Below are 24,665 nucleotides of genomic sequence, written 5' to 3'. Positions count from 1 at the left end.
CATCCCCTGCTAACTCAGAAAATCTTGTGCTAGGAATGTACCCTAATCCTACATCTTCACTGACACTTCCAAGCTGTGTGCAGTGCACTGGCAGTGCCTCCAGCTAAGACACATGCCTGCTGCCTTAATGCTCTGCTCCATGTGAGTGCACAAAGCATGGGAGATGTCCTCTTACTGCAGGTGAAAAAACATCATTCTGTTCAAAATTTCATTGCTGTGTTGCTTCCTGCATTGACTTCTCCAGACTACCATGGTGTGATGGGGCAAGGACTGCCTGCCCTTGGGTGAGACAGTGGGAGAGCTGGGATCTGCAGAGAGCTCTTCAAATAATAAACAGAAACCACCAAGATCAAGCCACTGAAGAGGAAGGACAGTCCAGTCACAGACAGATATGCTTTATCAAGCCAGCACAGCAGATGCTGGTATAAAGTAAGGAGCAAAGGCTGCAGGAGGCTGTGTCTGAAACAGAGTGAGCAGCTCTGCAAGAACCTGTGATCTGGGAAAAAGTCAGTGCACCTTCAAGCACAAGAGGTGGTGCCAGGAGCCTCCTGCAGCTGGAGAGGCTTCAAACACTCAGCTTCAGGCTGGGTGAATGGGGAGGGGACCCAGCAAACAGCAAGGCAGATGCAGGCAGAGCCGTCTGCTCACTGCACAACCCACCTCCCCACACACCTTTTCATCACCAAAAATGCAGCATACTGAAATCTCATTGTACAATTACGAGATTGTGTTGCCTCACCTTGATTATGAGTGAAGCCTTTGAGTGATTTTAGCTTCTCCTGTCAAACCCAGCTATCTCAAAAATATGGTGTTTCTACACGTTTGAAGGGAAAGAGAGATTCCATAGTGAGCGGGGAGAGAGGGGAGCTACATTCCTGCTCCTGCCAAGAAAAAGCTGCAGCGATCACCTGCCTGCTGGCTGGCCAGCAAGAACACACACACTTTCCCAAGAGAGAATTAGCCAGGGCACAGTGTCTCCCACCAAGGTGATACTCAGTAGGTGATTTGGGAGAGAAGTGAGCATAGTGAGGGATACTAAGATTTACTGCATCAGTGGCAAGTACAAGTGGAGCTGGACTTCACCAAACCTCTTGTGCACAGAGTAACTTTTCCCTTGCTTAGGTTACAGTCAGGAGTTTATGCTAAGGACTTTCTCTTTCCTCAGTGGGTATCACAAGGTGTCAGCTCTGCTACAAGCATAGTGGAGCAGCTCCAGGGTAATGGCGCCAGCACAACACTGAGATGAATTTTGGTTGAGGTCCCAGTTTTACTTTTGGCATCCAAAGGCATTTGCTTGTTCTGTGTCCCCTTTTCACCCTGGCAGGACAGCTGTGTCCCAGCAGGGACGAGTCCTCCAGCAACATGGCACCAGTCTGTGCTGTGCAGACACGACCAAGCAGACCAGCAGAAACTGCCTCCTCTTTACCAAAACCAAGGCCAAGGAAGTCAAAAAAGGACAAACAACCCCCAAGCACTCAAGTCAGGTTCCTGTTGCCTAACTTAATGCACTGTTCCCCAATCACATGGCACACTGTGCTTCCTTTCAGGGTATCACACATCCCTACAGCCTCAGAGCTTTCCCTCTCCAACTGCTCTGCCCTGGGTGGGTGGAAGAACAGGCCATGCTGCCTGTCATCTCCCCCAGGAAAATTTTCCTTGCTTTTCTGGAAAGAACTGCTGTGTGGAGGATTCATGCTGGATTTCTCCTACTTTTGAAATTGTTTATCTTTTCCGGTTGATGCTGACCTACATAATAAGCAGGTCACTGGAACATGAGAGATGTTTTTCAAGGCAGAGGAGAAAAGCCAGACAGCCCCCCCTCCAGACAGGCTTCTGAGGACAAAGTGCTGCTTCCCCAGGGTCCCACTCCACAGCCTCTTCATGCTCCTCTGCTCAAAACCAGCAGGAGCTGCTGGGATCTCACTGGGGCTATGGACAGACCCTGAGCAGAACACCAGGCTGGTTAAAGCTCCATGGGGGACCGAGGGGAGCTTCAGGAACACAAACCTCCCTCACGTGAGCAGTACAGAGGCCATGTGCAGCCCCTGTGCACGAGGCTGGGAGCTCATGCAATGGCCTGGCTGTGTGGGACTCAGTCCTGTGGGCAAGGCAAGCTCCCACCAAACCAGCAGCAGCAGGAGGGAGAGAACAAGAAGATCCCTGCGGTGCAAACCCCTCCCAGCAGAAGGAGGGACTGGGTGGTGGCAGGTCTGTAGAGCACAGGAAAGCAGGGCTGAGACATTACCAGCTGGATCAGTGCTCTACCTGAAAATCTGGCAGGTGAAAAGCAGGGTTAGAAGAGCTTGAACTCAGTTTACTTCTCAAGCTCATCCTTACTGCTTCCTTATAAGGGGAGCACCCCTAAGGGCTTGCCACAATGAAGCACAAGCTAGAAATAAGATTTGAGCCAAGAGAAGAGAGGCCCTGGAATAACCTTTCAGTATCCATGGTTTAAGGTATGGCAGCATGGCACTGGACTGTCTCAGGATGTTGTCTCCAGCACCATCCTCCCTCATCTTGCAGCCAATCTCTCCCCTGCTCCAAAAGAGAGCCCTGTGAAAGGTCTGTCAGCATATCCAATCCCCACACTGACTGAGGCACTGCAAGCAGGAAGCAGAGAGTTACCTACCCTAAAGGTAGGGTAAAGCAGGGATCTATTAGAGAAATTAATGTAATGTGATCCTGCCTGGGGCTCAGAGTCAGTCCCAGAAGGATACACAGAGCAAGTAACCAGAGAAGGCAAGGGTAAGAAGCTCTCTCAAACAGCCTGATGGCTCAGAGAGCTCCAGTGACAATAGTGCAAGTCTGGTAACTAGGTCACAATTATGATCCTTAATTAATCCTGAAGATTCCCCATCTGCCGTGAGGAACATGACAGTTAAGGTGGCTCATTAAGCAAAAAAGCAGGCCAGGGGTTATGCCAGAACCATGCCAAGCAGCAACTGCTTTGCCCAGCCTGCTCCCTGCCAAGCTTTTAGCCAGCAGACACACCAGGCTCCCCCATCTCCCCTGAGGAAGTGACAGCAACCCAGAGCCTGTTCACAAGCCGCTGCCCAAACCACACTGACATAATCCATGACACAGGAGAGTGATGAGATTGAAAACAGACAGGGCAGGCAGACATGAGGCTCCAGCAGAGCAGCTGTACCAAATCCTGATGGACAGCTGAACCCTGGATCCCTGGGCTGTGCTTCACCTGCAGCCCTGCTCTTCTCCTCTGCATGTCCCTGTGCTAGGTGGAGTGTGCTATCGCAAGTCACTTCTTCCCACAACTCCTCTGAGAGAAGCTAAGAGATACCAGCTGCTCTGCTTGGGCTGCCTCAGCTTGCACAGAGGCAGTCACAGCCCTGGCTGCTGCAAAGGGGCATCAAGACCAGAGGAGAAAAGGGCCTGACACTGCAGCTGACACTAGGAGAGGTCATGCTGGCAAAGCCAGGCTGTTCACTTGGCAGAGAGAGCTGGTGCTGTCCATGACAGTGGAGAGCACATCTGCCAACAGGGAGCAGAGACTGACTGAGGGCAAGGCCATGGATGGCTGGCACTGGGGACAGCAGTCTAGGTAAATGTCATCTGCCCTGGCCTCTACAGCTGGTTGTGTTTTGCCTCTACACATGATCCACATGAACATCTTGATCTGCTTAAATCCACTGCTGACAGGGAGATAAGACAAGATAATGTTGATTGAGTTTTCAAGTCCTGCTTCTGCTACCTGAGCAATTAAAAAGCAGCTGCTGTCAGTAAAAACAGCAACACCTAACAGAGCTTCTGAGCACTCAGCACAGAGCAGAAGCATTAAAAATAGTGTTTCAGAGGAGAGATGGATGATTAATAAGCCCTGCACTGACAACTGTTGGGAGAGGGGGGCAGCTTAGTACTAAAGCCATGTCTCTGGGGCCCCTTATTAAGGTGTCACTTGTGCTCACCACCACCCCCAAAGGCACTGTATTCCCCAACATGAACAACTGACGGCACGCCAGGGAACAGACACAATTAAACCAGGACAAGTAGAAAGGAGAAAAGCTGCCAAGTAAACATAAAACAGTATTTTCACCCAAGGAAACTTTGAAAAGCAGAGCAATCAAATTCACAATATATGCACCATCACTGTAGACATGCACTGGGTCCAAGTGCAGCTGAGTGAGGGACTGCACTACAGTGAGATCATTCCATAAAAACTGGGTCACTGGCTATCAAACCCAAGAGACAGTGCCAGGACTTTGGGAAGGATGCACTGAAATCACTTCTTCTAATTGAAATATGAGCTTAGGAAGCATCTCTAGTTTATTTGCTCTTGTAATTAGAGCTTTAAATTTCAATTACTTGCTCAAAATCTCAGTGTTCTTCATGGTAAATAATCCTGACAGAGTTTTTACTGTGGAGGAGGCAGGCAGTTTTGGGAACGAAGCTGAAATAAACACAGGAAACATTAGCACCTTTCCAAGACAGAAGGACAGAGCACAGGTCTCACAGAGCAATCCATGGCCGCAGAGGCTCTCAAGTGAACTCACAGCTTGCACCCATGACACCCTCCAAAGAACAGCAGAGCTGTTTGCTGTGCTAAGCACCAGCCTCCTCTCTACCTCTTCCAACCAAAGTGCAAAGCCAGGTGCTACACAAGCCCTGAAGATCCTTCTGGATTTCAGCACTAGAGAGCACAAAGATCCAGAGGGTTTGCACATCTTCGCTCGTTAGAACTGCTGGCTCCTGTTTTGTGGTTGAAATGGTGGCTGTCCCCTTCTCAGACACCCCACCCTCCACTACAATGGCTCATTCTTGCTGCAGGTTGGAGAGGATGAACATTTGCTCCATATCAGAACCTGGCCAATAAGTGTGCATGGCCCAGCATGGCATCTCTCCCCAAAATTACTTCTTGCAAGATCTTGTTGCCTCACAAAATTCAGCTTGAGAAAAAACCCCAACCTGACACCCACCTAGACACAGAGATTGCTCAGCACACTCCATCAGAGGCAAAAGAACTAACCTTAAAGTAGTGAATGGGCTGTGGAAAAACACTGCAAAGCAACCCAATCACCCCTCTACTTGTTAAACACTGCCATAATACATCACTATGTGCTGTATTTGCAGACTTTGAAGTGTCAAAGAACTACAAGGAAATACAAAACTCCCATCAGGGCTTTTGGGGGAAAAAGTTCAGCCACTGCCAGCAAGAGCCTTGTGCAGTGGAGCTAATTTGAAAGTTTTCTGGTGCTACTGATGGCTGGAGATGCACCAGTTATCCTTTGCCCCGCGTTCCCTCTCCACAAAGAGCCACCACACCTCAGTCTCACAGGCTCAGTACTTCCTCCCTGTGTGATCAATCATCCTTACCAGTGCCTAGACAGGGTGTCTCATGACAGGTCACCTGGAGTAACACAGAATTCTTTTTATTTTGTATTAATTAATGCATTATTAAATTTCACACTGAAAACACAATGCATCTTTTTGAGAACATGAATTCTGAATTGCCTTTTCAAGTTAAACTTTGAAGCAGATACTTTTCAAGACTAGAGGTCTTTAAAAAAAAAAAAAAAGACAAGGAGTACAAAACTAAATCATCAGAACTACACCTTAGTTTTCCTAAAAGCTTGTGGGATGTCTGCAGGAATTTCTGGGTTGCAAGTCTGAAGAGACTAGATCATCTAACGTATATAAAAGCTCCATAAGATTATCAGAGCTCTCTATAAAACCACAGCACACAGGTCAGTCACTTGATCCATCACTAGTGCTAAGCCAGCAATAATCCTGCACTCTCCCTTGGTTTGCTCTTACAGGCACTGTGACATGAGAAACCAGGCACAGAAGTAAAGAGAATGACTTAACCTCGGGTTTGTATTTTTGCCATTTCAATCTTAATGTCTCAGCTGATCCCTTTCAACCTTTTTGTTATGTCATGTTTGCACTTCCATCTCTTTCTAGGACATTCTCTAGAATCAGTTTTCATCTTTGCCCAGGCTGGGACAAGATGCATTTCCAAGAGAGAGCACATGCCTAACCCCCAATTAAGCAGCAAGATTCCTGAAAAGAAGACCTTAAAAGCTCTGAGTTCTTTACCACATCTCCTGGAGGCACAAGAGCAACACATCTTCCCACCATTACCACCACCCCAAGCCAACACAACACAACTAGGTTTGCTCAGCACACCAAGCCAGTGACAGCTCACTCCTTTGAGTCCTCTAGTCCAATAGATCTCAGCTGGAATGATGTTCAAAGCAGCTGCAGAACCATCAGGTCTAATAAACCAATGCACACAAGGCTGCCAGCAGGGTCACAGTACCCCAGGAAACCTCCAGTCCAGCTGTCCTGGCATCCTCACTGCTCCTGGTACCGCCTGTGCTGCTTGGCAGGCAGAGCGGCCTGGGAGCCTTGGAAGTGGAGTCCAGAGCTTTGCATGACTGAGGCTGTTTGTAAGACAGGGCACACAGAGCACTTGGCAGCTTTTGGGAGAGGTCAGTACAAAAGCAAACAAGGAATGGAAGCCTTGCATACTCCAATAATCTCAATACCTCACAGAGTTTCTCTCATCTGCAGGTGTCAAGTTCAGATTTGGAGATACAATGTGCTAATTTCCTCCCTTAATATTTCAGCACAAGGCCCCCTCTTCCCTATAGATGACACTTTGCATTTTAATAACTGATCACCACCCTCTATCTGTAATCTTCAGTACATAAGGAGGAATAGCATGTCTTGCATCTCACAGGTTAAGCAACAAGAGCTATTGCAAAACAGCACAGCAAACGCCATGGGCAGAATGCACACTGGCAGGTGGAATCACTTGGAGCTGGACCCTAAGAAGGCTGTAAGCTCATTCTTCCACCTTTCTGGTGTATATACAGACTGTGGTGTTCCACTCACAGGAGAATTTGACTCTGTGAGGTTTTATACCCCCTGTTACCACACACTTTCATGCTGTTTTCATGCCTGGAAAACCTCTACTTAAATGTGAGGCATCATCCTTCTGCTCTACTACTTGGCCACTTCACCTCAGTCCTTTGGATTATATCTTGCAAGGAGCTGATTCTGACTGTACAACTATAGCATACAATATTAACTGTGACAACTAATTCTAAAACTATAACGTTTCCCTGGCCATTGATGGAAACAATGAAAATCAAAACTGCTTTACACTTTACTCTGTTACTGCTTGCTTTCTCCAAGACAGTTGTTAAAACTGTCTCACAACCAGCAATATGTAATGCTATGAAATGACTGGATATGGAAAAAAGCCACCCAGCTAACAGAGTTCTGTTGCCTCACCAGGTACTCATTCATGGGATAACACCTACACAGAAACACCCAGCTTGGCTCTAGACAGGAGCAGGATTTTCCCCACCTTCTCATGTCATCAGCAGGTATTTCATTCTGAAATGCTTCTCCTTACTCCACTGCATTTCACTGACCTTTGCAGAAGAAATTATATTACCAGATGTGTAAAAGAATAACAAGCCTTTGCTGAGACAAACCACAACCACAAGCCTTACTCGTAGGTGTACTGTGACTATTAGGACTTCACTGGATGCCTTTATCCCTATTCCCAGGCTGAAAAGGCAATCTTACTTGTATTGCTACACCTGCAGCATGTAAAGGCTGAAGGAAATAGCACTGATTAAAAACTGTCCAGTCAGGGAATCTTCATTTTGATAAAAAAAAAGGGACATCAATTTATACAAAGGATTTCACTTCCTGTATCAATCTGAGTCTGTGGTGACTGGAAAGAAGTGAGGGCAGTTTAATTATGCTACTGCTTTCTCAGGTGTCCATGGCAGGCCCATGGCACAGGTAGACAAGTCAGAGAGATGATTTTTGGTTATGATTTAACACCAGTAGGCACCAAATCCCCACACAGCCCATACTTAGTCCCCCTTTTCTCTTGGATGGGGGGAGATAATCAGAAGGGTGAAAGTGCAAAAACTTGTGGGTTGAGTTTAATAACTAAAAAAGAGGACAAAAGTAACAGAGAGAAAAAAAAGTGATGCAAAAGAAAACAATTGCTTACCATCAACTGACTGATGTCCTGCTAGTCCCTGAGCTATGACAGCCCCAGCCAACCTCTACCCTCCCAGTTTAACTGCTGATTTTGATGTCATATGGTGTGGAATATCACTCTGCTCAGTTGGGGTTGTCCCCTCCCAACTTCTTGTGTGCCTATTTGCTGGCAGGGCAGTGTGAGAAAGAGAAAGCCCTTGACACTGCACAAGGACTGCTCAGCAATGACTGAAATGTCCCTCTGTTATCATCCCTGCTTTCATCAGAAATCCAAAGCACAGACTACACAAGCTGCTATGAAGTACACTAACTCTATCCCAGCCAACAGCAGCATATTTTTAGAGGATAAGAGGGAGAGAACAAGGTCTGCTCCTTGCTTTCTAGCAATCTTGACAGAAAACTCCCAACTTTGACATTGTTTTAAGGGAGAGTCCACAGGCTCCAGCACAGTATTTTTCTCTGCTATGGGTTGATTTCTTGTTTTCAAGGACTTGGACAATCCCTCCTCTGCTTTCACTTCCACCTTCCTACCAAAGCCCACAGTGGCACAGGTAGGAGCAACACTAGGGGCTCTCACTAGAGATACCTGGTATAGCAAAGATGCTTTGCTACATAAGCATGATTTGAGTGTCTTTCTGGCCCTAAAGCATTTAAATTCAAAGAGAATTCAAACATTTCTCTCCTGTGACAGCTGTCCCTGTATAGAGAGGAGCAGACTATCTATTTACATACTTTCTGGAAAACCCCAGTTTCAGATTTCTATGGAGAGCTCTGACTAAAGATCCAAGTCCTTTCCCCACCTTCTCACACCTTCAATATAGGAAGCACTTGAATTCATATTTTCTAAGGTATTTCTGCTTTCTGTTGAGTAGACTTCAAGCTCCTAAACTGGATGTAGAAGGTGTTCTCTCTGACTGAGTACCTAATGAGAAGTGAGGGCTGAGATATGCAAGAAAAATGACAGGCTGAATAACTTCAATAACCATAACTAAAAGTATACTGATTAGGGTCTACTGGTTCCTTCTAAGAGAAGGAGGAAAACTGCGTGAGAGAGGAGGAAATGAGGGTGTGGAGGCAAGTCATGGCAAGTGCAGCAAAGCACACAGTAGCTGGAAGGATTAGTGTATCATTTCCTGCTATGTGCTGCACAAAGCAAGACAAACTCAACAACGAAAGATGAAAAATAAATTATTATGTGATTTTCCACATCTGAAGCAACTGGAGAGATGTCAGGGAGATATTCTGGACTTAGGATAAGCCACTGCTGGATGTGTTAATCAGCTGGGCTGTGGACTGCAGCAGCAGTGTGGGGTGGTGCCCTTCAGTGGGACAGCAAGGCACCTTGTATGAGGGTGGCAACAGCTCCCACTGCCCGGACTGAGCCTGACTCACGCCCCTGTGATGGGACTTTGCCAGGAAACCAAACTCCTCCGCAGCAGTGGGCAGCTCCTGGGGCCTGGCAGACAGGAAAAGTGTCCTGACCCAAGAGCCTTGAGAGGGCCACCAGCAGTGCATGAATTTTAGGAGATCCACTACAGTAGGGAACAAAACAACTCACTCTCATTTGTATGAGATGGGTACAGATCTTGCCTGGCCCTTGTTGGTGATTCAGGGGTTCTGCTCAGCCACTCCACAACACGGGCCTCAGCATCCAGCAGCTCCTCCAGCTTGCTCAAAGTCTCTGCTGCTTAGAGGGTCCTAGAAAGAAATGAGATTTCCTGTTCTGTCATGTAAAGAAAACACTGGCTCCAAATCAGGAAACGTGTTAAAGAAAATCACCATCGGAAGAACTGTCACTATGCAGCTGCTAGAACAAGTCTCTAATTTTGCCTTAAAAGGTAAATAAACTAAATCTTCTCTAAGAACTGCTGGTCTCAGGACCGGAGGTGGAAGTTCTCAGATGAAGCCTGGAATCTGAATCTGGATTAAATCCAGATGTCAGGATCACACCCACTCCCTCGGAAAATTCAGATCTCAATATAGACAAGTGTTTGTGCATGGGGAGGGGGAATTGTTTTTCTGGCTTGCCCTCTCTGACACTGACAGGATGGGAAAAAATTAGGAATATGCACAGTCCTGACTTCAGAAGTGGGCAAAAGGGATTAGATGTTGCTAATTATGGTGGAGTTACAGCCTTACATTTGAACAGGCTGAATGCAGAACGGCTCTGACCTTTGCTTTTCTGCTAAGTATCTAAATGCTCTCTTCAAAGCACAAATTTCATGAAAATTCTATGAAAGGAGCTACCTGCAGACAAATGCAAAGGGAGATGAATGCTACAAACCTGTGAACCAAGTTCTGTTCCAGGAGTACTGAGGAAAACATGCTTGAGAGAAGAGGGATGGGAGTATTCAAGGTAACTTACACCTGACCCTACATGGTAAACCAGCAACATGGAAAGAGACCATCTTCAGCAGCAACTCTTCAGAGACATCTGCAGACATTAACTTGGTCTTGTGGCAGGGGATTTTCCCCCGTTTCAATTTCACTGCGGGAAGCACTTTCTGTGGCTTCTCACCCTCCACTCGAACTGCTGGAATTTAACCTTGTTTTGCCTTAACTTTTATTTAGCTAAGAAATTGATAACTCATCAGAACAGAATGGACTTTAGGAAACTAAAATCATCAGAGGCTCTCAGGATAGCTGAGTCTTCCCTTCTCTTCCTCTGCCACTGCAACACACGGCCCTTTCAGGCAGATTGAGCTTCCTCTGCTCAATCCATCTGGTCTCAGGGACCAGCTCTAAAGGCTGCTGCAAAACATAGGTTCAGTAAGAAAATACCTTCTGAGCTACATTTTGTCAGGGCCAGCTGAATAAATTTGTTCTCACACCATTGCCACCCTCTCTGCCTGAAGCCTTTTCCTCCTTTATTACATGTTACCCTGTCCTTTCCATAGTGCCAAGCAGCATTCCTTCTCCCCTGCCAGCTGTACTGGCTGCCTCTCTCCGGTCTAAGCCTGATTTTTCTCCCTCAGGATGGGACCCTCTTCCCTCCTGGGCTGCCACTGGCCCTGCTGCACACTGTGCTCCTCCTGCAGTGTGGCAAACAGCATTTGCTTCTCCTGAGCCTTGTAGGATGGCAGTAATACACTGCCACAATTAACACCCTTAAACACCGTTTAATTAATCCAATGAAGCCCTAAGAAATTTTAATTAACAGCAGATTTATTACTATTTACTTCACCTTCAACACGCAAGCTGTGGCAGTATTTCCAAAGGGAGGAAGGACACTGGCAGAGCAATTGACAAGACACCCTTTTCCTGGCTTTTCCCTGCTCTGTCGCTCCCAGAGCTCCATCCAGCTCTGACAAGGACAGTTCCTTCAGCACCCTCCAAGATGAGGGTCAAGTTAACATCGTTCCACGGCTCTACGCAATTCCTGTCATGTACAAGGCTAAATAAATTCACCAAAATCAAGCTTCAAAAGAAGCGTGGTTGCAGTGTTTGATGAACAGCACAGACTGGAGGGGAGTGTGACAGGGAAGCTGAGAGTTCTGCTGCATTTGGAGATCCCCATATCATAGCCAAGGGCGCTGGGTCTCAGCTGCCAGCCTTGAATGACGTTTGTGTAAAAAGCCGATGCTCTTCAGGCTTCACGTGCACTGCTGAACACAAACCCACCAGCCTGAATTCCGGCAACCAAGCAGACTAAGGTACTCCATCCCTCAGCCCTCCAACATGGCAAGATGCTGCTCTTCAGATTACCAGGATAAAGGAGGATTATCAGATTTCTGAGGGATCTAACCTGCTGTGGCAGGTGTCCAGGCAGACAAGCTCTGCAGCCTCTTGCAGCAGATTTGTGCTCATTTGCACAACACCTTTCTCTAGTGCCTCTTGCAACGAAACACACGTTCCCTCTGAGCTAAGTGTCATGGACAATTGGTAAGGGAAAAATAGGAGGAGAAAGAAAAATGCTCTCAACATACTATAAATCAAGCTCATGGGACTTGATTTCTGTTCCTAAAACTGCAATTAACCCCAGGAGTACAGGAGTGATCCCTGAGGCCCAGACACATTAACTGTGCTCTAAGGACACTTGGCAGGTATCCACAGTATCCACAAGTTAGAATGCTGTGGTATTCCCTCCATCTTTAGAATAACTGATGTGATACAAAACTTCAGGGTAGAGAGTCAAATGTTGACGTTCCAGGGAACGGGGACAGCAGTAATCTGAAACACAGATCAGGTGTCTTTAAACTTTTTATTTTGCTAAATACTTCAGGTATGTAACACTAGCCAAAGCACAGTTGGGAGGGGGGTGGGGAACAAAAATAAATTCTTAATGAGCAACTGAACTAATAACTCAAAACACTATCCTGGTACTACCAAATGATCAGGATTCCTGCTGTCATAACTGCTACAGGGGCTGAGGTCAAATACCACTGCCCTACTTTAATAATTTATCTACAGAACAAATTCAAACTAGCACATATCTGGTTTAATGACACCAATTGTGCATTACACTGACAAATACTGAATTAAGATCTGAGCATTGAGACTTCTTATATAACACTGTCTTAAATTTCTAAAAAGCAAGAAGAGAACTGTGCTTAAAACACACCTACTAAAGCCCTACTAAAACCCAAATCCCACACCCCACCTTGTCAAACCCCAGCTAACTTTTTCAGGGCTTTGTAAGTAGTACATGAGGGCAGAACTCTGTCCCATTTCCTGCCTCAGAGCTTAGTAACACACTGGAGCTGACATCAAATCTGACATTTGACTATGAGGTTTTCCTCCTGACCAACTTACTCAGATCCCAAAGTTTACAAACTCCACGCAACATCCTCAAAGCAAGTCAGCGGTGAATAAAAGAGGGTCAGGCAAATACCTTGCTGGTTGTCCCCCAGATTAAAAGATTAATCTGCAATACCTAAATGCTGACCAACACTTTTAGAAGTGTTTTTTATAGCCAAATTTGTGTCCAGCAGCCACAGTCCTACACAGGCTTTGTATTTCTCTAGTCATGCTATGTGAGCACCTTCTAGTAACTACACAATGTGACTTCATGCAAGGCAAGAGCCAGGAGTGACCTTTAAGAAAGCTCTCCTCCAAACTCCACACCTGTTACAAAACCCACTCCTGCCCCAAAGCACCCAAGACAGCTCTTGGCTCTCTACCAAAATCCTGTCTTCCGTGAAATTGTTTCATAAGATGAGGGAAAAAAATGCGTTGTCGTTTTTCCTTCTCCGCTCTTTCCACACTTGAGCAGCCAGTGCTTACAGGAAGCAGCACTACTGTGGTTTGAATGGCCACACACGTAAGGAGAACTCCTTTTACCATTACCCTCCCCACCAATACTCTTGTAAGCAAACAAGCTTTAATGCCCATTGCAAACCAGAGAATGAAAGGTTCTATTTTACTTGTTGCTGTTCTTCCCTTCAAAACCCGGCAAAAACGCAATGGTGAAAGTCTGAGCATCACCTACAGAGGAGCTGTTAGACTGATACCAGCCGCAGGAAAAGTGAGAGCAGCTCAGGATCCCACCACCACCACCTGAGCCCCGGGCATGGCTCTGCAGGGAGTCACAGGGGCGTTCAGGAACGAGACACCGAGAGCTGGATTTCCCCCAGCGCAGCTGACTCAGAGCTCGCCTTTTCCCACGAACGGGCGCTGGGGTGACCCCGAGTCTCCGGGGGCGAGGGAGCCCAAACCTCCCGGGAAACGCGCACTGCACAGCCTGGGGCTCTGGGGAAACCCATAGCAGCGCTTCCCGTGCGGACCATGTCCACACAGCCCCGGCTCAGGGCCGGCTGCCCCATCGCCTCACAGCCCCCGGCAGTACCCAAGCCCCGTCCGTACCCTCACAGCGCCCCTATCCCCCCATGGCGCCCACACCCGCTCCAGCCCTCATGACCGCCGGGGGTCGGGACGCCTCCAGCCCCTCACGACCCCCTGCGCTTCTCCACGTGCTCGGGGCGCCGCCAGTCCCTCACAACCCCCGGGGGTCCCTCCCTATCCTCGGGACGCTCCCATTATCTCAGGACTCTCCGAGGTCCCTCACAACTCCCCAGAGCGGCCGGGCGCCGCCCCCGGTCCCTCCCCGCGCCTGCGCAAGGCTACCGCGCCTGCGCCGCGCCCCCGGGACTATAAAGGCGGCAGTGCGGGAGCGCAGTACGGTGTCGCCTCCCCGTCGCCGGTGTCGCTTTTCCGTCACCTCCGGTGTCCCGTCCGATAGCGAGGATGGAGGCGGTGGTGCGGCGCTGCCCGTTCCTGGCCCGTGTGTCCCAGGCGTTCCTGCAGAAGGCCGGGCCGTCGCTGCTGGTGTACGCCCAGCACTGCCCGCGCATGATGGAGGCGGCCCCGCCGGCCGCCCGCGCCCTCGCCACGTCCGCCGCCCGCGGGCAGCAGGCGGAGGAGGAGACCCCCGCGGGCCGCCGCGGTGAGTACGGCCGGGGAGCGAGCCGAGGGTCCCTGAGGGGGAAATATGACACAGACACTGCGTGTCACGGGGGGAAACTTCTGGAATCGCAGCCCTGAGGCAGGGGTTGCTCAATCCTTGAAATGTCCGCAGCAAGGAAATTTGTGACCGTGGTATGAATCAGGGACCGGCCTGTTGGGGCGTCCTGCGGCGAGCCCCGGCTGGGGATCCGGGATCCTGGGTCTCGGGGCGGTGTTTCTCACGGTACCGTGGCCCTTCACGCCGCCCTTGGGGAATATTCCTTGGGGAATTCTGCCCCAGGCGCTCAGGGCAAGGAGCTGAGGCTTGCAGCAGAGGAAGCTGCATGGCTGAAAAATCTCTGAAGTCCTCGAAAGAAGGTCACAGAATCACAGCTTAGAAAAGACATCTGAGATCGAGTCTAGCCTATGACTGAACACTGCCGTGTCAGCTAAACCATGGCACTTAATGCCATATCCAGTCTTCCCTTAAATATTCCCATTGGGAGTGAAAGAGAGGTATTTTTGCCCCTCAGAGGGTACACTGCTAGATCTAGCTTCTTAAATCAGATGTCCCTTGGGTGTTACTGGGAATTTGCGCTTGTATAAATAAAATGTGACTGCTCATTTAAATAGTTCTGAATGGGTCCTGCCAAATTAATTGCAAAAGTAATGGATCAAAAAACTGAAGTCAGTGTATTAAAATGATGAAGCTGACTTGTTTTCCCTTCTCTGCCTCCCCATCTCAGAGACCAAGAATGTCAAAGTGGCCCAGCAGAATGCAGATGGAACCCAGCTTCCTGCTGCCCACCCACCTGCCAGTGCTAGCCAGAGTACAGCTACCAAATGCCCGTTCCTGGCAGCTCAGATGAACCACAAGAAGAGCAATGTTTTCTGCAAAGCCAGCCTGGAACTGCAGGAGGATGTGCAGGAAGTGCAGGCTGACAGGAGAGGTACGTTCTCTGTGCACTGAAGCAGTGATTCCTCCCGAGAGCTTCTGGTGCCTGACTTGGATCTGGAGCGTGCCAGGTCTGACAGGCACCTCTGAAATGATGCAGCTGGGATTATGGGATACTGCAGGGAAAAGCTGCTGGAGAATGTGGGTGTTAATGACATACCTGTGACATTGTGCAGGGCTTCCCTGGGTGATTCTGATGTGGAAATACTGTGAGATGTATTTTGATGTGCTGGTTGGCTCTAGATGTGTGAGTCAAGCTGTTGCACTTGCACCCAAGCAGATGCTTAGATCTGAAGAGAGCTTTGCTAGGGTGCTGCTTTAGACAAAAGTTTTATATCCAAAATGGAGAAAAGTGTCAAGATACCAGGCAAGTACGAGCACAAATCCAAGCTTGAAAGCAGGCAAAGGGTTTTGGGGTGTGTTTTTTTGGTGTTTATGGAATTAAAGGATGTTGGCTGGCTTGCAGTGGTTGTGTGGAAGGGCTGTCCTTCAAAGGAAGGAACTTTTCAGCAGTGTCAGTAAAGCCTTGCTGCCTGTCTCACAAGGCTTATTGTACTTTTCTGCTTGCTTTCTGTGGCATAGCTTAAAAAAAAAAAATCTGTGCTAACAGAACAAAAAGGAAGCAGCTGACTAGAATTCTGCCTTCAGTTAGGTGTGTACCAATCCTTTCAGATGAGTGCTGTAGCTGTATAATGTGATTCTCTGAGTCATGATGAATTAAATACATTATAAGGAAATTACCTGTTGTACTGTGATTGATTAGCAAGGCTAATCCTTCTGTCTTCTCAAAGGCAAATTTGTAAGCAAATAAAATAGTTCATCCTAGCAGGATCAACATGGGGTTTTGGGCATGTCCTTCCTAAAGATTGAAATGTTGGTTTTACTTAAAATGTTTGCTTTGCTGAATTCAACTTACTTCACTCTGTTTCAAACCAAACAAACTCACTGGAATTTATTACAATATCTGTAGGTACAGAATTTGCCAAAATACCAAGTACTTCCACAGTGAGGAAGATTGAGACTGAGGGAGCAGAGCAGAGTGGCTTGCTCGAGAAGTTTAAGGATATTATGCTGAAGCAAAAACCGGAAAGCGTCTCTCATCTGCTTCAGGACAACTTGCCCAAATGTAAGCATGTCTGGCAAAACCCCCAGAGGCCCAGTCTGTTGTGATTATTTCCTGTGTGCTGAAGTCTCTTGCCTCCTTTCAGCTGTATCCACCTTCCAGTATGATCAGTTCTTTGAGAAGAAGATAGATGAGAAGAAGAAGGATCACACCTACCGAGTGTTCAAGACCGTGAACCGCAAGGCGCAGATCTTCCCCATGGCAGACGACTACAGCGGTTCCCTGATCACCAAGAAGGAGGTGTCTGTCTGGTGCAGCAATGATTACCTGGGCATGAGCCGCCACCCTCGTGTCTGTGGAGCTGTTATGTGAGTGCTGCTGTGTTCTTAAGAGGCGTTTTCAAGCTGTATTTTGTGGGAGGGCTTCTGAAAAACTGATTCTGTACTGTGGGACATAAGCTGCTTCTGATGTGATTCTTGGTGTGCGGTTGAGATTGCACTCGTTTCTTAAGCGGTCACTTAGTGTTCAGATCCAGGGCTGCACTGTGTGTATTGGTCACTGATTGTGCTCCTTGGATCTTCCTTAAAAGCCCCAAATGTTACCAGATAAACTGGATTGTATATTGCAGCTGTGCTTGGTCACTGATACCTGACCCTACTGAACTCCTGAGTGTGCAGGTTGCTCAAAGACCCAACAGCTGCTTTTTGCTGCCAGTTTCTTTTTTAAAACAGTCCTGATTATGTATGGGAATGTTTTCAGCAATGATCCTTTTCTGTGTGTCCCACAGCAAAGCTAATGCCTCTCTTGGGCCTTCTTTAGGGAAACGCTGAAACAACATGGTGCTGGAGCAGGAGGCACCAGAAATATATCAGGAACAAGTAAATTTCACGTTGACTTGGAAAAAGAACTAGCTGATCTTCATGGAAAAGATGCAGCACTGTTGTTCTCATCTTGCTTTGTAGCCAATGACTCCACTCTCTTCACTCTGGCTAAAATGCTGCCAGGTAAGGTCTCAAACTGCACCTCTGTTGACACAAAAACACAGCCTTGCCCCAAGCTGTTGGAAGTATGTTTTGCAAATGGCTGTCCAAAGTGAGCATTCGCCCTAATCCGTCGGTCAGAGTATGGTTCGCTGGTTTTAATACCATATTCAAGTTATGTTCAGTGCAAATGACAATATTAACCTGCTGAGATTGAGATCTGTGAGCTGGGAACTGCTGGAGGAATAAGACCAGCTGAGTCTTCTGTTCTTGTGTTTAAACTCTACCTGAAAATGAGACAGCAGGAATTTAGCATCCTTCTGCTGGAAGGGGTGAACTTCTCTCTCACCTCAGAAGTTAGGAGAGTTAGATAACTATTTTCTCAAGCACTCATTTGTGCTAGTGTGAACACCTAAAATAAACCTCAAATATTATTGCTGCTTAATGATCTCTAATTTACTCTTTTGATCAAGCGCATTACTTTCAAGAACAAGCTACCCTTGTTTCCTGGACTCTTCCCATACATAATGCAATGCTAGGAATCAATTAATGCTTTCTATACTTAAAATGTAACTGGGGTGTAACCTGTTTCCTCAGGTTGTGAGATCTACTCTGATTCTGGAAACCATGCCTCCATGATCCAGGGGATCTGTAACAGCAGGGTGCCAAAACATATATTTCGCCATAATGATGTCAACCATCTTCGAGAACTATTGAAAAAGTCTGATCCATCCACCCCGAAAATTGTTGCATTTGAAACTGTTCACTCAATGGATGGTAAGTTGACATCAAAGCCTCCTCTCTGCTTCTGGGACAATTATTGCTCAAATCATCTGTGGTTTAGGTCTCAAAGTGTACAGTGCTGTAGGGGTTGTCTAGGGGTACTTCTGGGGTTTATGCAGTCGTACAGAAAATCCTAAACTGCCAGTCACTGCTTTGGTTCCTAGGTGCTGTTTGTCCTCTGGAAGAGCTGTGTGACGTGGCCCACGAGCACGGGGCCATCACCTTTGTGGATGAAGTGCACGCTGTGGGGCTGTATGGAGCCCGAGGAGGTGGGATAGGAGACCGGGACGGAGTCATGCACAAGATGGACATCATCTCTGGAACGCTTGGTATGCACTGCCTGGCACTCCTGCAGGAGCTGAGGCAGCAAAGCTGCTGAGCAGCCAAATTAAGTGGGTTAGCTCAAAATCAGTCCAGTCAAATGAACTTGTTAAGGTCTGCTGGGGCCTAGGATTTTTCAGAAAGCCCAAGGGATTTAAGTGTGCCCCACCGTTTGAAAAGCTTCTGATAAGCTACTTACACTGCCTTAGAAATAGTTATGGTAGCTTTGTATGGGGTTTTCTTTTAAGCAAGCTGGTAAAAAGTCCTCCAAGTGGCATGTTATACAACTCAAGAAGAAATTCAGGTGAGCATGCTAGTAGAGCAGTTCTCTATATTTAGTAGTACTTGGTTCCTTTATGTGAAATGGAGTGCTCCTAATCTAGAAACCTGAGATGGGGAGTTATGTAAAGAGATTTGGCAAGTACTGAAGGAACTGCTATTATCCGAGTAGAATGCTGCAGGCTCGGGAGTAAGTTTACTGCTGTAATTTGGAAGGCTGTTTAAACACCTTTCAAAACATATAAATACAATTTACTAGGAAAGTTTTTTCCCTTTGGAACTTAGTCCTGGGTTACAGCCTAGTAGGAGCAGAAGTGTTCACCAGACACCCTAGTTCTGTCTGTGGCTGTGTTCTGCACTCCAAACATTTGGAAAGGAGGGCTGGTATCAACTGCACAATCACAGTAACAGCCTTCTGTGCTCCTTAGGATCACAGGCTATTTCTAGCATCTCTGAAACAGATTATTTTAAATCTGCTGAGAGACTTAGTGTTGATCGCTTGGGGTCACTGTTCAAGTCCTTGCTTGATGATTGGGCTTGGAAGGTCTTCCCCAAAATCAAAACTTGTGTATTTGATAGAGGCATGAACTGTCCTTGCTGTGCAGGACAGTTATCCACATTATCAAGATTGGCTTAAAAACGAAGTGTGCTGAGTAAATACAAGATTACTGAGGGAGGGCTGGAACATGCCATGACTGCATTACATGCCTGGTCAGAATAACCCATTCCTCCAAGCGAACAGCTCCAGTACTTCACATCATTCCAACAGGCGGAAAAAATAAGTCCAGTCCGTTACCTTTTTATTTTTTTTTTCCCTTCAGGCAAAGCCTTTGGCTGCGTGGGAGGCTACATCTCCAGCACCAGCTCTCTGGTGGACACGGTTCGCTCGTATGCGGCCGGGTTCATCTTCACCACGTCGCTGCCCCCCATGCTGCTGGCCGGGGCCCTGGAGTCCGTGCGGACGCTCAAGAGCGCCGAGGGGCAGCTGCTGAGGCGCCAGCACCAGCGCAACGTCAAGCTCATGAGGCAGATGCTGATGGATGCAGGGCTGCCCGTGGTGCACTGCCCCAGCCACATCATTCCCATAAGGGTGAGCACCTGGGGTGCGGTTAACACGGGGCTGTGGTGCCCGTTTGAGTGTCCATGGGCACGCTGTACCGTCAGGTGTTTGTTACTGCCTTCACCAAGTTCAAACTCACCCTGTTGCTCAGTGGTGATGTGCCAGGAGTCTGGCTGAAGTCTGGTGTAAATATAAAATAGAGGGAGAGACTGGGTTTCATACGCTGACAGTACACAGAAAATAAGGAAACTAACAAGCTAAAAGATGTGGGTTGTAAACAGCTACCTGCCTAGGCTGCAGTGGTGTTCTTATGCCCAGAGTGCTTTGCAACACAGACTTTTAGCCTTTCTTTCTGACCTACACATTACTTACCACCCCTATTGCATTCTTACAGCTTGCTAAGTTGGGCTGACAGTTTTACCAACTCTCATTCTTTTGGTTGCTCTTGTAACGTAAAATTTTGAACTTCAGGTTGCAGATGCTGCTAAAAATACAGAGATCTGTGACAAGCTGATGAGCCAGCACAGCATCTATGTCCAAGCCATCAACTACCCAACGGTTCCCCGTGGAGAGGAGCTGCTCCGAATTGCCCCTACACCTCACCACACCCCCCAGATGATGAGTTATTTTATTGGTGAGTGGACTCCTGCATCAGTGCACTGCAGATCCTGCCTGTCTGCGCAGTCTTTGTACTAAAGATGAGACTGGGAAGTACTTAAGTTTTAGATGTCATGAGCTGGACAGTGTCTTTCCATGCTGCAGCACATGCTGCACATTTCCCTGCTTGGAGTGTGAGATGTGAAGGCCAGTGCACTGTGACTTGGAACACAGAGTGCAAGGCCAGTGCAGACCTGTACCCAGCCAGGGCTCTGCTCATGCATTGTCCAAACCAATCTTTACATGATACATGGATTCCAAACTCAGCTGTCCTCAGCTGGGCTGTTAACTTGTCTTAAATGTGGATCTGTTCAGAGAAAGTAGATCCTTCTTGATCCTGTCAGGAGAGTGATATGAGGATAGCTGGGCTTAGTTGCAGCCCAGTTGTTTCAAGAGGTAGATTGAGCAGGGATAATAGGATTTCACTCTGACACACTTGTTAGGAAAATAAATTTGCTGACACTTCTGCTGCTTCTCTAAAGCAATTCAGTCTTAAGCTTTGATCTTAATAAACTTTTCTTAACAGAAAAACTGCTGGCTACGTGGAAGGATGTTGGTCTGGAGCTGAAACCACACTCCTCAGCTGAATGCAACTTCTGTAGACGACCCCTGCATTTTGAAGTGATGAGTGAACGAGAGCGAGCCTACTTCAGTGGCATGAGCAAACTAGTATCTGTCAGTGCATGAGAGTAAGTGTTAGTTGTTGTCCAGCTCTAGTATTGAGTCAGTAGCATTTTTTAATTGCTCAAGTATTTTAATGTAGCTGAAGCACTATGCTCTGAAAATAAATTTCAAGAGCCATGATGGCCCTGTTGTGTTTGTGTGCTTGTCTGTGTCCCTTCCATACTGGGAACTGATGTGTTGGAGGGGATGGCATTTGATGGAATAAAACAGTGCCTGTCCAATGACTATGCCCACAGAACTTCAGTAGTGCGTCCTGCACAGCGTTCATTTATTATGAAAAGAGAAAATGGCTTCTCTGGGCCATCTTCCTGAAAGCCTTTGAAACCATGCAGGTATAGTTCTACATGCCCACTGATACTTAGGCATCTTGAAGTGCTGTATAAAAGCAGCAGCTCCCATGTTTTGGGAGGGAGGCATTTAGAATGGGTTGTGCTAGATGCTGTCTCCCTCTGCTACTCTCTTCTTCCTTTATAGTTTGTGCACAAGCATTCACTACACTGAGGGAAAAGGTGCTAAGAGCATCAATTAAGTGGTATTTTCTGACTACCTGACAGAAAACCAAGGTGGTGGTGTGTCAGGAGCTGGAAAAGGAAGGTGTGTTCACCCTTGTAGGTGGGCTCTGGCTGCCTCTGTCTCTGCGGGTCCCAATGGGCTGCTGTAAAAACTGGCAGCAAGCAATATATACTAGTTCAGGTCTCTGAGAGAAGTCATCGTGGGAGAGCATCAGTACTGCCTTTGCAACCCCTCTGAAACCTTAGCAATTGTCTGTAACAGGCCTGTCTTATTTAATGCCTGCTTTGAACAGGGGGAAGTCAATTCTCTGGGTGAGCACATGTACTCAGAGGTCAGTGTTGGTATGAAGTCAGGCAGAGCACTGAACTGCTCCTTGCAGGTGCAGGCACAGCCAGAGACTGCTGCACTGGCTGTGAACAGCCACTCTCCCCCAGGGACTCTTGTTTTTTGGCTGTAAGGAGCCAACCTGGCACTTCCCCCTGCTGGCACACTCACATGTGTGCTGGGAGGCTGCCTCCCACTAGGGATCTGTTATAGTATCACAAATACACATATGTGGGGTGGAGATAGTCCCAAATTAAAGCAAAATCATCAGCTCCATCAGCTGGAAGTCAGCAGTTGTTTAAGTATGTACAGAGTCACCTTTCTCCAGGTCCTGCCATTCTCAGAAGAGTTTTTATAAAACATTTGATTTTCCAAGCAGTCAAGGTACTTTGAAAAAGCCCTCTGCCAGCCAGCCAAGGGGCTGCTGCTGCCTCTGCCACATGCAGGTGTGCTGTAGGAGGGAGGATGTGACCCACCTGGCCTTGCTGTGGACCATTTGTGGCCCAAGACTCAGTGCATATGCATCTGTTATAGAGCTCTTTCCATTTTCTTTTAGGTTACATTACTGCATTTTTAACTGGAGACATAAAATAACAAGCCACAGCTCCTCCATCAGCCTCGCCCAAGGACTTTGTCCCCAGCACCATGACATGCCAACAATGTCATTGCAAACTGGCAACAATCAGGGAACAGCTGTAAGCAATCAGTGTGTGTGGGAGATAACATTTTGACTCACACATGGCCATATTCTGACAGTACCAGGTCACTTGCATTTCTAGGTTTTTTTCACTGAAAGCTTTCAGAATTGGCCCAGTCCATTTTACAAACCAGTTTATAAGCCCAGTTTTATTTCCTCGTTTTTATAATGGCAAGTCAACACTTTGTTCTCCCAAAGAGAAGAAATAAAACAGAAAGGCACCAGCTACCAGAAATCTCCAAAGATCCTCCAAATTAATCACAAATCCAAACCTCAGGATTCAAAGATGGCAACCTTTGAAATGACAGGAACACGAATAACCTCAGCACGTGGCAGCCAGTACCTCCACACCTTTAACATCAGCTGTGACTAATTGCCTTTAGCACTGCTGCTGGCAAGCAAGAGTGTGAAAGCAGAATGAGGGCACAGCAAGAGGCCAGCAGATGTCCATCACAACTGCAAAAGAAAGACAGACAAATCCAATGGCACATTGAAAAGATAAATTCTCCCCAATGGAAAGGACAAAGAAAGAAAAAACAAACACGTATTGTTTCCCAGCTAATAAAAATTGAATAGGGGGTTGTATAAGTAGGGATAAGTTATGCAAACTTTAGTTTGGTTCCCGGAAAAAATAATAGAGGAAGTAATCAGTAAAATATGTTTAAGGTCAGACAATGGCAGTGGCAGAGTGAGGAAGCAGGAATGCAGCCATAAAGCCATGGCTAACATTTGTCTAGGCCAAAATAATTCATCTAGTTAAATGTTGCATAGCCCTAAACTCACACCCCCCTCCATTTCCCAACCTATTCACACAAAGGAGAAACCCCAGGTGCTAAACCATTCCAAGTGCAAGCAGGAGCACGTGTTCCTCACTGCTGGGAAAGGCTGCAGGGGCTTCTGTTCCCACCATGGCCTGGGGCATTACTGAGAGCACCAAATCCACAGCTCTGGCATCCCTGATGCTTTGCCCCCATTTATTTTGGGACACATCCCTTTCATTGCACCCTGGCCTGCTGCCAGCAGCTGGGATGGGGGATATGGTGGACTCACCACAAGCCACTGTTGTGTGGGCACACAGTGGCACAAGGCACAAAAAGCCTAATGCAAGGCAACCCCTGGCCTGGAGCTGCCAGCCCACCACAGCACAGCTGGACTCCTGGTCATTTAGGACATTCTGTGCCCCAGCCCCCCTCCAGCTTGATCCCAAGCCCTCATCAGGGTTAGGTGAGGGTCAGGTTAGGCACCCTCCTCCACCACCCAGACCCCCAACCCTGCACAGTCCCAGGGGGGCTGATCCCAGATATCCTTACCCCACAGGTAAAAAACCTTTGAATCCCTGATGCTCCTACATATTTCCTGCCATTCCCCAAGGATTGTAGGGATGGCACGGAGCTCTTGAGAGGGCAAGGGCTCATCTCCCTTTCACACAGGCACCTGAGGTTTCACAGCCCAGGTGCCAATTGACTCTTAATTCAGTTTACAACCAGGTGTAACTCTTTTGCAGCCCCTCTGCTTCAGATCTCGGGGGAGTGGAAGCCAAAGGAGTTAGCTCCTCTGAGATTCTGCCCCTTCCCACGTGGGAATCCCATAAAGAAAAGCATCATAGTCCTATAACTTACTCTGCAACTTGTTTGCTGTGGAGTCCATGAACCTTTGTGTGTGAATCTTAAAAGCCCTGAGCACTGAGGCTGGCTGTGTGGGTGTTCAGCCACAGCACCCTGCAGCTGCCCCTTCTATTTGAACAGGCTGTGCCCTGCTGTCCCCTGCCCAAATGCCACGTGCCCTGAGGTGGCACAAGTCACTGCTGTCCAAAGGTGGGTTTCCCAAGCATTGCCTCAATCCCCAGGTCTTTTGCAAGGCAGCAGCAGAGACTTTTCTCTCAAACCTTAAAGAGAAGCTGGGACAGGAAAGGAAGGCATGAGATGGGAAGAGATGGGGACATGAGATAGGATGTGAGGGGACAGATGCTAACAGAACGGGCTGGA

At 47.6% G+C, this 24,665-nt stretch overlaps 2 protein-coding genes across 2 annotated transcripts in view; one reads left to right on the top strand and one right to left on the bottom strand.

Moving 5' to 3' along the window:
* The window catches only part of POC1A (POC1 centriolar protein A), a 73,526-nt gene extending 63,168 nt beyond the window's left edge, over nt 1-10,358 (bottom strand). Inside the window, exons 1-2 of the mRNA XM_041425766.1 lie at nt 10,268-10,358; nt 9,542-9,681 (exon numbers count right to left, since the gene is read on the bottom strand). Coding sequence (XP_041281700.1) covers nt 9,542-9,547 — 6 coding nt within the window. The 5' untranslated portion in view covers nt 9,548-9,681; nt 10,268-10,358. The remainder of the gene's footprint in view (nt 1-9,541; nt 9,682-10,267) is intronic.
* A 3,708-nt stretch (nt 10,359-14,066) lies between these two features.
* Nucleotides 14,067-21,266, top strand: ALAS1 (5'-aminolevulinate synthase 1). The gene is made up of 10 exons (XM_041425996.1): nt 14,067-14,365; nt 15,111-15,314; nt 16,290-16,445; nt 16,528-16,750; nt 17,202-17,386; nt 17,960-18,139; nt 18,310-18,474; nt 19,567-19,835; nt 20,277-20,439; nt 20,989-21,266. The coding sequence occupies exons 1-10, from the start codon at nt 14,167-14,169 to the stop codon at nt 21,147-21,149; spliced, it is 1,905 nt and encodes a 634-aa protein (XP_041281930.1). The 5' UTR covers nt 14,067-14,166; the 3' UTR covers nt 21,150-21,266.
* The last annotated feature ends 3,399 nt before the right edge of the window (nt 21,267-24,665 follow it).

The sequence above is a fragment of the Onychostruthus taczanowskii genome, unplaced genomic scaffold (genome assembly GCF_017590055.1).
Source record: "Onychostruthus taczanowskii isolate IOZ18803 unplaced genomic scaffold, ASM1759005v1 scaffold9, whole genome shotgun sequence".
Taxonomy (NCBI): Eukaryota; Metazoa; Chordata; class Aves; order Passeriformes; family Passeridae; genus Onychostruthus; species Onychostruthus taczanowskii.
The sequence above is the reverse complement of the archived record's forward strand: the minus strand, read 5'-3'. Positions and strand labels throughout refer to the sequence as shown.

Excerpts from the sequence above, each read along its gene's own strand:
- ALAS1 (XM_041425996.1), top strand. The coding sequence starts at position 14,167 with ATGGAGGCGGTGGTGCGGCGCTGCCCGTTCCTGGCCCGTGTGTCCCAG. Across the intron at positions 18,140-18,309 it reads AACTGTTCACTCAATGGATG|GTGCTGTTTGTCCTCTGGAA; the intron begins GTAAGTTGACAT and ends TTTGGTTCCTAG. Across the intron at positions 19,836-20,276 it reads GCCACATCATTCCCATAAGG|GTTGCAGATGCTGCTAAAAA; the intron begins GTGAGCACCTGG and ends TTTGAACTTCAG.